The 13055-nt window shown below is 43.3% G+C and overlaps 1 protein-coding gene across 2 annotated transcripts in view; it reads right to left on the reverse strand.

The window, feature by feature from the left end:
- SLC36A2 (solute carrier family 36 member 2) overlaps positions 1–13055 on the reverse strand; it is a 30081-nt gene that overhangs the window by 12558 nt on the left and 4468 nt on the right. For both annotated transcript variants that reach the window (XM_019734425.2, XM_019734420.2), the window contains exons 3-7: positions 12653–12741; positions 12013–12108; positions 8521–8605; positions 6320–6538; positions 4396–4494 (exon numbers count right to left, since the gene is read on the reverse strand). In XM_019734425.2, the coding sequence (XP_019589984.2) occupies positions 4396–4494; positions 6320–6538; positions 8521–8605; positions 12013–12108; positions 12653–12741 (588 nt within the window). The remainder of the gene's footprint in view (positions 1–4395; positions 4495–6319; positions 6539–8520; positions 8606–12012; positions 12109–12652; positions 12742–13055) is intronic.

Here is a 13055-nt window from a genome sequence, read left to right on the forward strand (position 1 = left end):
CAAGAGAATCCAGCCTGACACCAGCCTGCCTCTTGAGACTGCTGGGCATCCAAACGTCACTGCTGTCTTTGAACCAACACTGTGAAGCCCACAAGTCTATGAAGCTGGTACTTGTACAATTCTTATTTTACAGATGCTGAAAACAAGGCTGTGAAGATGAAGGAACTTGCCCTAAGTTATACAGCTTGACAGTGGCAGTCAGGCTGCTGACTATGGTTGCCCTCCAAAGGCCAAGCACTTGCTTCTCCCCAATCTTGCCTATTCTCCTACAGCATTGGGTATGTTTATCACTCAGTAGGAATTTAGCATCGATGCCCTTGTACTGTTAATGACTTTTTTGTCCTACAGTTATCTCCCCCCCACCCCACCCCCGCAATACAAATGGAAAACGCTTGAGGGGCAGGCTATGTAGGGGGTCCCTGCAGCGCCTTTCCACTTCCTTCTGGGTTAGGGGCAGGTTCCCAGTTGCAGCAGGTGCTCAGGAAAATGTCCTGGGGATTATGGGTAAAGCAGACAATCCACCCAGAGCTTTCCCACCCTCGAATACCTGTTTGCTGCATAAATCCTCCAGGCTAAAAATAATCTTTTTACAAGTCCAGATAATACTAACTAGCTAGCTTTCTCACTCTCTCTCTCTCTCCTCCCACAGTAGATAATTCTGTGGGAATTACCTATATTTCATATCTGTGGGAATTATTCTATAATTCATGGAACGTGGAAAGGAGCCTGGACTGGGAGTGAGGAGTGCTTGCTTTTAGCCACAGCTGGAGCCATTCCCAGCTGGTGACCTCGCTCAAGTCTCCTTCCCTCCTTGGGGTTTGGGCTCCTCTTCTGTAAAACTGGAGACTGGGCTAGAAGATTTCTAAAGGTAATTTGAACTCTGATATTAATAATCATTAGCACATAGTTGGTGTTCAATAAATATTTATTGAACAGATTATCATTATTTAGTTGGGGAATTGGGGTTGAGAGAGTAGCCCACGGCCAAAGTAATACTGCAACCCATTCTGCCTCTAAAGTCCTTTATTCAACCCCTGTATTCTGCTGTTTGCCATGACTGTCCACAATTCTAATGATAGAGAGCTTCCAGTTCCATTAAGGGGGTGTAAGCATATTCCACCATCTCTTTCACTGATTAAAACTAAAAGCCCAGGGCACAATACATAAAGCAACTATCCATGGACTCTGGAAACTATAATATAATAGTCGGTAGATTGACCAAAACCAGTAAAAATGACCATACGGCAGTGAGTTTCCGCATTTTTTTTCTTTCCGTATCTCCCAGTTTAGACTCAAGGGAAACCCAAATCCTAGAACTATGCAGTGGATGCAGACAGAAAACACTCCAAGAGGAGCCCTCTTTCTGGCCAGAGGACGTAGAATAGGGACCCCTGTGGGACAGAGAGTAGGGAGCGAATTCCAGTGGTTTTTGTCTCCTTTTTCACTCTCCCAGCCACACTCCAAGGCGAGTCCTGCTCATAAAGCAGCATTCTGGTGACCAGTGACCGTGTGATGGTCACACAGGCACCGAAAAGCCTGAGACAAACTCCTCTCTGAGCAAAAGAACTAGGAAGAGGGGCTTTGGGACTCCACAGAGTGTGGGGGGACATCAGGTCTGGCTAATAATCTATGGGTCCAGTGCAAAAGGAAAATGCAGGGTCTCTTGGTCAAAAATGAAGATTGTCAAGGTGATGAGAGCAGAGCATTAAACCAAGTGTGGGATCCTTCCAAAGCCAGCGACCGCTCAGATTACTTGTCCACGAAGCCGGCCCTGGGACAAATCCCTATTATTTAAAAAAAAATTTTCCCCCTCTCTCTTTTCCAGAGTCTCGTAAAACAATATTCAAAATGTACAGGATACAATCTAAAATCACTCAACATATAAAGAACCAGAAAAATCTCAACAAGTCTCAAGAGAATAGATCCCAGATGCCAACCTTAAGATGACTCAAACGTTGGCACTATCAAAGATTTGAAAGCAGCTATTAGAACCATCCTCCACGAAGTAAGGGAGAACCTTATGGAATAACTGGAGAAATAGAAATTCTCAGCAAGGAACCAAATGAAAATTTTAGAACTGAAAAACCCTCACTTGACGGGCCCAACTTAGAGGACAGCACAGAGTCAATGATATTGAAAACAGAGCAATAGGAAGTATTGAATCTGAACCAAAAAGAGAAAAAATATTAAAAAACAACAACGAACAGAGCCTTAGAAACCCATGGGACATGTATCAAACAGTCTAACATTCATGTTGTTTGAGTTCCATAAAGAGAAGAGAAAGAGATTGGTGCAGAAAAAATTTTTTGGAGAAAAGAATGGTTGAAAATGTGCCAAATTAGGTGAAAGACCCACATTTACAGATTCAAGAATTTCAAACAGAAGAAACTCAAATAAAACTATGTCAGATATATGAGATAACTATTTTAATATAACTGCTGAAAATAAAATATTAAAATAAAGAATCTTGAAAGTACTAAGACGAAAAGAACACATAAAATATAGGGGAACAATGATTCAAATAGTTGCAGATTTCTCCTCAGAACCACTGAGGGCAAAAGGATGGGATACCAGATTTTCAAAGTGCCACAGTCAAAACAAAACAAAGCAAAACAAAACAAAACTGTCAACATAGAATTCTGTATTGTGAAAAAAATATCCTTCAGAAATAAAGACATTCTAAGATGGAGAAAATGAAGGGACTTTGTCACTAGCAGAAAAGAAATGCTAATGAAGATTCTTCATACTGAAGGGAAATGATACAAGAGAGAAACTTGTGAATTCAAGAATAAAGAGCAACAGGAGTGACCGGATGGCTCAGTTGGTGAGAGCGCGAGCTCTGAGCAACAGGGTTGCTGGTTCGATTCCCACATGGGCCAGTGAGCTACCCCTCTACAACTAGATTGAAGACAATGAGCTGAGCTGCCGGGGGACTGGCCGGATGGCTCAGTTGGTTAGAGCGCAAGCTCTCAACAACAAGGTTGCTGGTTCAAGTCCCACAAGGGATGCTGGGCTGCGCCCCCTGCAACTAAAGATTGAAAACGGCAACTGGAGTTGGAGCTGAGCTGCGCCCTCCACAATTAGATTGAAGGACAACGATTTGGAGCTGACGGGCCCTGGAGAAACACACTGTTCCCCAATAAAAACTTACAAAAAAACAAAATAAAGAACAATAGAAATGGTAATTATCTGGATAGACATAATAGACTATTTTTCTCCTGTTAAGTTTGTTATAAGTAAGTAAGGACTATGTATGACTGTTGAAAGCAAAAATTATAATATTGTCTGATGGTGTTTTAATGTATTGAGATGTAATACATATGGGCAATACAACATAAAGGGGGGAACGTCAAGGAACCTACAGTATATTCGAAATGATAAAATGTTAACTCTAAACTGTGCAAAGTTATCTATGTATATTATTGTCCTCAGAGCAACCACTAAAATATTACAGAGATATACTAGTCAAAAATCCAATAGGCAAATTCAAGTAGAGTACTAGAAAGTATTTAATCGAAAAGGAGACAAGAAAGGGAAATAAAGGAATAGCACAGGAAGAGTAAAACAGAAAACAAAGAAAACACTGACCTAATAACCATAATAATTACGTTAACTGCAAATGGTCTAACCACACCAATTACAAGACAAAGATGGCCTGATTGGATTAAAAAACAAGACTCAATTACTTCTGCCTGTGACCTAGCAAACAGCCTCCTAGAGAAATAAAAACTTCTCTAGGAGGCTTAGAGCAGAATTATTCATAATTGTCAAAAACTAGAAGCAACCTAAACATCCTTTGGCAGATGAATTGATAAACAAATTATGATTTTGCCCCTACAGTGGATGCTCAGAGAGGAAGCAACAACGCATGCAACAGGATGGATCTTCAGAGCAGCTAAGTGAAAGAAGCTAATGTCAAAAGGTTACAGACTGTCTGATCCCGTTTATGACATTCTGGAAAAATAAGACAACAGAGACAGTGGTGGCCAGGGGTTAGTAGTACAGCACTATCCTTCCTCAAGTGTGGAAGTGGAGACTATGGAATAGTCCCTGGTAAGTATACAGTACTTTTCCAGTTTAAAACTTCTTTATGTTTCATCAAATCCTGTCATTTAAATTGTACACCTTCATTTGTCTTAATTTTAAAAGATTAGGTAACGCATGCTGATATGACGATAAATGTTTAATAGATGTACTGGGACTAGGCTAGAACTCTGTCTCCTGCCTGCCTCTCTGTTGTAACCTACTTTTCTCCTGCTGGTGATAACTGACCCAACTGAGGCCAGAGGTTACTTTCTCCCATGTGCACAGAATCCCAGAAACCCAGCGCTCCCAGCTCCTGCTCAGAAGGTCACCCAGAGCACCAGGGAAATTCTACCCCAATTCAAACCTTACCACGCCAATGCTTTCAAATGAAAAAACAGCTGTTCCAAAGAAGAGAGAGTAGGTCTTCCAACTTGCTATGAGTGGCAACCGGCTGGGGTCTGGAATTTCCTATAGGAGAGAGACATAGGGTGAGACATTAACTCTCAACGCATGTTTGGGCTCCTTTAAGAGGGGGGTATTCTGGAAGTGGGCCTGAATTTGAAAAAAACTGAGTGTCAAGAAAAGTTCAAAAGGCAGGAGGCAATAATCAAAGTTGATTTTTAACACTGCACTGTAACCAAGAGCCAGAGGGAAAAAACATCGAGGTATTGTCGAAGTATTGAAGGAACAGTATCTCACAACGGAGTTTGGTCTATCAGAATCCAACAAAAGAAAATCTTACACACCACAGGAAGTGCCAGCCTCAAGTGCCCAAAAATACTTCGTACAATGGTAATGTTAGAAATTACTGTGACTCCAGTTCAGTGATATCTAGGGAGCCTGAACGAATTAAGTTGGCAAGTTCCCTCTTCTTCAATGAGCTGTAAATTGAAGGGGAGGAAAGTAGAAGACATAAATGTTACGTACCCTGTGACCTAGATGTGAAAATCATTACAGAACCATTTCTTTAATTGGGCAACCTCTGGAATAGTCCGAAAATAAATCAAAGGTAGCTATCTCACTGGGAAATTCCATTCTGTAGAATTTATCAATATAAGACTTACGTATAGTTATCCGAAGATACTTGACTAATTTGCTATTTTTTTTTTTTTTTTTATTGGGGAAGGGGAACAGGACTTTATTGGGGAACAATGGTCAAATTGTTGTCCTTTCAATCTTAGTTGTGGAGGGTTCTGTTCAGCTTCAAGTTGTTGTTCTTGCAGTCTTAGTTGTGGAGGGCACAGCTCAGCTCCAGGTCCAGTTGCCGTTGCTAGTTGCAGGGGGCACAGCCCACCATCCTTGTGGGAGTCGAACCGGCAACCTTGTGGTTGAGAGGACTCTCTCCAACCCACTGAGCCATCTGGGAGCTCAGCGGCAGCTCAGCTTAAGGTGCGTGAGCTCAAGGTGCCATGTTCAATCTTAGTTGCAGGGGGCAGAGCCCACCATCCCTTGCGGGACTCGAGGAATTGAACTGGCAACCTTGTGGTTGAGAGCCCACTGGCCCATGTGGGAATCGAACCTGCAGCCTTCGGAGTTAGGAGCACGGAGCTCTAACCGCCTGAGCCACCGGGCCGGCCCCTAATTTGCTATTTTTATTAAGTCCAATGGACCATATAACTTTTTTTCCCTTGTGACTTCTCAAAAACATCCGGAAGATATTAGGTATGCCAAGGGGCTTCTGGGACTTAAATTTCTATGTAAGTAGTCTTGTCCGTTATACAAGAAAAATTAGAAAGGACAGAAAAGTAGGGAATTGAAGGAAAGATCAATATCCATAACTCAACCTCAAAGGTTATAATTTACATCATGACAGGTTGGCTTATGGTGTTTCAAGACTCTAGTGGTATCTCTGTGATAAAATATGAGGTGTTTTTTTCTCTTGACTGCCCTAGGGATAATTTTGGGTGCCTGAAATTGTTGCCTGGAAGACGTAAGACTACGGGTAATTGGATAAGAAGATGCTGCTTTTTATCTGCTTTCTGCTGCTATCCAACCATTACAGGAATGATTTATAGTTCACCAATTAAGATGTTTTCCTTGCAACGTCTTTTTGAAAAAGAAAAAGTCAGAATTTGACATGAAACGTTTAATGGAGAAGCAACATGAAAGAGGAGATATGCAGAAGAACGAGATTTCACAGGGACGTCTTTGTGGAAGAAATGCTACAGGGAGGTGGGTACAAGTCTGAAGAATGAGGTCAATCACCTACCCTCGGGGCGGGTGCCAGGTATCAATCTATTATTACTAAAAGGCTCTGCCCTCTGGAGGAGTCAGGTGTGTGGTGTGTACCAACCTGGGCAATGTACTGGGCGACGATGACCAGGCTGACCAGCATGCTGATGTTGGCCAACATGGAGAAGATGGACAGGACCCTCAGGTTCCGGATGAGGACCAGCAGCATCAGGAAGGGCAGGAAGGTGAGCATATAGAGTCTTGAGTCCATGGTGGGCGTCAGAATCACCGTCTCGTTGTTGTTGCAGTTGTTGGTGGTGCTATTCACAGCTTCCACTACCTGAGGAAGGAATAGGAAAAGCAAGCGGAAGAGCCAGTAAATCTCCTGGCCACGTGATTGGCTCAGTGCCTGGCCCACCATCCAGCTCCCTCACAAAGAGCTGGGATGCCTCACGTGAGTTGGGGTGCATTTCAGGACTTCGTATTGTAAATCGTCTGTACCATACTTCCTCAAAAGAGGCTGCACGAGTAACTTTTAACAAAACGTAAACTTCATAAAAAATCAATAACTGATGGACAGTGGCTGTTTGTCGGCTTTTGGCAACCCAGCATCCATTCCTCCTGACTTTGATCTAGTTTCGGTGACTTCTCTCCCTCCTCTGAACACAATCTTAGAGGACTGTAAGTCACACCTGTACGGCATTCACAATCCTCCCTGCAATCTGAAACTAAACAACTAGGAAAATAACACAAGGACAGAACAGAAAAGCGTAAAAATTAATTCTGATGAGGGATCCCTGAGGAGACTGCTCATCAGTTCTATCCACCTGCCGCTAACTGCCCTGGTTCCTGTTCTTTTCTGAGATTCCCCCCCTCCTTTTTTTTAGCTTGCGATGTCATTTTGGAAGTTATCCAATATTCTTCCACTAAACTTATTTTCTAAGTAAGTTCCCCAGAATCTGATTCTTTTGCTTATAACAAAACAAAAACAAAACAAACAAAATATCCATCACTTATTGTTTCTTAATTAGACCAATACTCGTATTTTGAATGAGAGAACTCTTCCCTGTGAGTATTGGACCATTCATTCATTGCAGGACATTTAGCATCCCTAGATCCCACCAGATAAAAGCTATTAGCACCCCCCAATTATTGTGACAGGAAACACCCTCCTACACGTAGGACAAACAACCCCTGGAAGTCAGGGGCAAGGGAGGGATGGTACCACCCTCATTTAGAATCAGCATGACTTAACTGATAAAATCTTATTATGCAAGCAATACAACCCACTGCAGAACAATGAGACACTAGAGTTAGGCAAGAAGAAAATGTAAAACAATAATAATCTTAGTACCCATGGGTAACCATGGTAATGCAGCCATACTTTTTCTATACAACATCATAAATGACATGTATATAAGACTGCAATCATAGCACACACTCTTACTTTGAAATGTCCTTTTCATTGAACAATACGCCATAAATATTTAAATGAACCATTAAGTCTTGTTTTTTTCTGATTCCTCACTACAGCAGGAAAAATACTTGGAACACGAGCCAGGTATTCAAAGCCCTCCAGAAATGGGCCCAATTCAACCCTGAAGGTTCTTCCTCTCCCAAGACCCACACCTTCTTCTGCAACCTATTGTGGTGCATCTCCTGAGCAGGTCCCCTACATACATACCTGCCTCCAGGTGTCCACTACTCCGCTCTCCCACCTTGGCTTCCACCAACGTCCTTCAACACCCACATCAGATGCACCTCCCAAGGGAGCCTTCCCTTGCTCCAATGAGCTATCCTGCCCCCGTATATTTCTGCCCCTTAGTTCACAATTAAGTATCCTGACCTCAGGGTGTTGTTAGTGGTTTCCTGACCTGGCACCCAAGTATCATACGATATTTAACTTTTTATTATGTTTTACAACACATCCCACTTAGCCTGCAAACTCCTCCAGACAATGCTTGCCTTGTTTCTAGACAGATGATAAATAAAGTTCTGCTGATATCAGATTGATTTCCAAGTAGCAATCTGGCAATGTGTTTTAAAAGCTTTCAAAACAATCAAACTCTTTGACCCAGTAATTTTACTTTAAGAAATACATACTTAGGAAATACAAGGGTGTACTAAGACTTGTACAGATAATAGTTGAAAAACAGATTATAGTATAAAAATAAAGGGAAACAAAATATCCAACAATCGAAGACGAAGTCATGGTCAATCCAAACAATTTGCTGAACAATCTGAAGCCATTTGCTGAACAACGAGCAGAGGACGCCTCTTTTCCATGACTGTTTCACTCCCACCTTCCCTAGTAGACTCTACCTGTTTTAAATTATCGGCCAGAAACACAATGTACACACAGCAGAAGCCCAGCTGGGTAAATACAAGGAAGAAGCTCACCATCCGCCTGGAAGAGAGGAGAGAGAGAGAAAGAACACTTGTTATAAAAAAAAAGAGTTAGCTTGTCCTTTCCATTTCTGTCCCCAGGGGTTGGTGACTGTACCGGCACCCTTGGTCGTGCCACCACAATCAACAATGGGGCAGCAGTAAGAAATGAGGTTAATAATAGTTCTTTGAAAAATGTTTCTCAACCACCCTCACATTCCCAGCTCAGCAAGTGGTACAATTCTTCATGGTCAGGAATCTCTCCCCATACCTGGCTCTGCGGCATTTCTTATAACGGACACTAATGTGGGGCAGTGGGCACGATGTTTTTATTAGCTATCATTAACATTTTAAAGTTTTTCATTAACATTTAATACACCATATTAGTCACTGAAGGTACAGAGAGAAATAACACGTGGTCCCTTCCTCTAGTGGTTTAAAGACTAGTCAGCAAGATGGACCAAAACTAATATGGTGCTAAGGGCCATGGTAAAAAGGGCATTTTACCCAAATTATAGGGTGGGTAGCCTTCTTAGAAAAACCAATATCTGAGGGGAGGCCCTTGGGAAAGGGAAGAAAGAGTGATAAAAGAAGAGGAGGAGAAGAGAAAGAGGTAAGCAAAGAGCGTTTCAGCAGCGGGGTTGGGCAGATTTCTCCAACTACCATGTGAACACATTGGAGGGTAAGACTATGGATGGGAAGACTGGATAGAAGACTCTTACAATAATGGAGGTGAAAGATGGCAGTAGCCTGGACAAAGACGGGGCCATTAGGATGAGAGAATTAAAGCATTTGAAGAGCTACTAGGAAGCTAGAATTTACAGAACATGGCTGACCACCTACATCTGGGGGAAAGGGAAAGGAAATGATCTAAGGTGATGGACAGGTTTTTAACTGAGACCAAAAAAAATGAACTGGGAAACTCAGAAGGAGGAACAGGTTTTAGGGGAAGGGGAAGAAACGACATACTCAGTATCTGAAGTCTTGAGCTTGAGGTTCCTACAGGAGACATTCAGGAGACAATTATATGTTAAGGTCGGGAACTGCTGATTTGTCGGTAATGGATAAAGCCTTGAGAAAGAAGGTCCGTGTTGAAGAGTGAGAAAAGGAGAAGGCAGCGTTTCACTCTTAGAGAACACCAACATTTAAAGGAAAGATAGAAACAGAGAAGCCTACAACAAATGCAAAGGAATGACCGAAGAGGTAGGCAGGAAACTAAGACCAAAAAGGGTTTAATAGAATCCAAGTGAAGAAAGAATGTTTGAAGAAGAGAATAGTCGATTGTACCCAGGGCTGCTCAGCGGTTCTCTTGGGCAAAGAAGGTGAAACAGGGAGGTCTTTTAGGACATTGGCGGAAAGAACTTCTGTAGAAGTGTAAGAACAAAAAAGCCGGGTGCCCCATGAAAGAGGTGTGAACGGGATATTCGGAAGTAAAGTCAGAGGACGGACTGTTCTTCCATGAAGCTAGTGTGTCCGCCCTGTGTCGACAGTGCCCATTTTGTTCATCACTGCAGACCCACTGCCTAAAGCACTTCTGGACACGTTGCCGGGATTTGGTAGTTACCTGTTGAATAACCAGATGTTGAATATGAGATAGGATGGTGGCTAGAGGATGGTGTAAGGTCCCAGAAGCTTTATTATTTTCTTTTTCTTAAGATGGAGATATGTGAACACATTTAAGTGTTGAAAGGAAGAGCCCAGAGTTCAAAAAAAAAGTTCAAGTTATAGGAGAGGAGATGATTAATGGAACCAGTTCCCTAAAAAGGCAGGAAAGGCTACTTTATATGCCCAACAATGAGTAGAAGGATTTCAGGGGTTGTGACAGGCAAAAAAACCCCACAAAAAACAAAACAAAAAAAAACAAAAAAAAAACAACCAACCCTCCTTCAGTGTAACAATTGGGAAAATTTGGGTTATGACTCATGTGCTCAGCAGACTACGTTACATGGGCAGGGCGCCCCTCAGGTGCTGCAGTGGTTTGGGGTATCACAGCTCGAGAGACTTTGGCAATCTAGAAAAGAGTGCTCAGGAAAGAGTAGACACATGGGGTGGGGACAGGTCTGTAACCAAAGACAAAAGAGTAGATTTAGTCCTAAGTACCAGAGGACAGAGGGGGTTCACTTGTTCTGTGTCATCCCTGAAAGCTAAAAGGTGGGAGTTGTACAAAACAAGACTTCAGCTCACAAAGGGTCATTAATATATTGGTCTTTTTCTCTCTTTTCATCTCACTATAAACTCGCTCCCTAAGAGACCTCTTCTGCCCCCCGGCTTCATGGCTGATGACTTCAGTTTGGTATCTCCTGCAGGAAGATCAGTTCAAACACGTACAAACAACTACCGACTTGACATCTCCATTTGACTATCTCTCAGACACCTCAAACACAACTGGTCCAAAACAGAAGTCACCAGAAATCTAAGTCAACCTTGGCCTTTTCCTTTTCCCATAATCCCAGGACCCAAATCATGACCAAATTCACTTTTTTCCATCCCCACTGCAACAGCTTGGTCCTAGCCTTCATTGCCACTTCACTGGACATTGTCAATAGCATTCTCATGGGTCAGACTAATCTATTCTTGCTCCTTTACAATCTGTTCTCCTTACAGAAGCCACACAGATCTTTAAACAATGCAAATATGATTACTTCCTTGATGAAGTTTCCAATGGCTTCCTGGTTGCTTTTAAGAAAAGAACAGAACCTTCCAGGCGGTCAAAAGGTACATCTTGATCAGCCCCTGGATCCTTCTTTAACTTCATCTCCCTGACTCTCTGCCCTCAAGCTCCCTGGTCTTTCTATACCTTGAAACTGCCATATACTCCTTTCTGCTTCAGGACCTTCAAACCTTGCTCTTCCTTCTTCCTAGAAGGCCATCCATCCAGGCTCCTGCCCACTTTCTCGTAGTAATTCCTCATCCTTAAGAACCCCTTCCTTCAGAACTCACCTCTGCTGTTCCATCCTGGGAAGCCCGCCCAAACCTATACACGTCTCCTTACCTGTTTGGCAGCAACTAGTACTTCTTTCCTTCATTGTACATATCCCAGTGGTTATTAAGTAACAGTGTTTTTAACTGTCTAATGTCTGTCTTTCCCACGGGACTTGGACTAGGCCTTTGTTCTGTGAGGGCAAAGACTTGTTTGCCTTGTTCTTCACGGTATTTCCAGGGCCTGGGACGTAGTAGCAACATAATAAATGTGGTTTAATAAAAAAGTGAATAATATTCAAACTGCATAGCAAAGGAATGAGCACCCTGTCACTGGAGGTATACAAGTAGGGGGCTAGATCAGGAAGGTTGCCAATGAACCCCTTCCATATGGGAAATGCAACATTCTGGGCTACATGAGCCAGCTTTCCAGGGAAGAAAGCATCCATGATAGCCGCACTGTCTCCTCCTATATCCCACCCCACTTCTGGCAAAGCAAGAACAAGGTACCTTCCCCAGTGGGCGTGTTCCCGGAGCCAGGCACTGGGGCTGGCTTCTAGTCCATGCATCACCGTGTCCCCATAGTCCAGAAAGGGCTTGTTAAACCTGCAGGAGAAAGTACACACACAGTCACCAAGAGGCAGTTTAAACTAGAATCCTATACTGAAAAGTCAGGAGGTACACAGGAAGACACTCCGCTAGAGTGGAAAGAACACTGGGGCAGCAACCAAAGCTCTAGTTCAGACTGTGACCCCTGACGGTATTTCCTCGGTGGCTTGTTTTCCTTACCTGTCAAGTGGTTACTACATAACAGGGGTGATAATACACACTCTGCACGGGTACAGTAGTTTTCCTACCCATGATCCCACTGGATCCTCATGACAATTCCCTGAGGCAGGGTTACGCATGGACTGTTTATGCCCAATTCACAGAGGAGCCCAGCAGATACGCAACACGGCCTGACTGCGAGCACCTAATAAGTCATGTGGCAGAGCCTCACCTGACGTCCCCACCCCGAATGCTTTTCTCTTTTTCTTGACCTTGTTAAGGAGGAAATTAAGAAATCAACTTGTTATGTGCAAGATGTTTCTGGGATGCCCCTGAGGACCGAGGACCAAAGGAAAGGACAGGAGGACACGTTTTTCCTCACCTGTGGCAGAAACGCTGGGCACACCTGACCAGGATGTGCATACAGTGGCAGGCGATGAAGCCTAGTGCCAGCAGACTCAGTGGGCCCATCTGCAGGAAGGGGGCGCCAGGCACAGGGAAGAGAGGAGAGAATGAATCTGGGGAGGGATGTGGCAGTGCGGATCTCATTCAGGACTCAAAGAACTTTCTAGCACACTGGTTTGCAAGCCCATTTGAGCAGCAACAGCTATTTTTCCAAATATAATCTCACGCGGTACTCCAGTGAAACGCATAAAACAATGACAGTGGGGTGTTGTGGTGGGAGTAGGGGACCCAGAATTCTGCCCTTTCGTGGCCCCTGAGGCATCCTCCCTGAGAACAATTGCTCTGCAGAGCAAACTGGAAAGTCAAAGTCCAATCCCTGC

This window comes from Rhinolophus sinicus, linkage group LG10 (assembly GCF_036562045.2).
Source record: "Rhinolophus sinicus isolate RSC01 linkage group LG10, ASM3656204v1, whole genome shotgun sequence".
Taxonomy (NCBI): domain Eukaryota; kingdom Metazoa; phylum Chordata; class Mammalia; order Chiroptera; family Rhinolophidae; genus Rhinolophus; species Rhinolophus sinicus.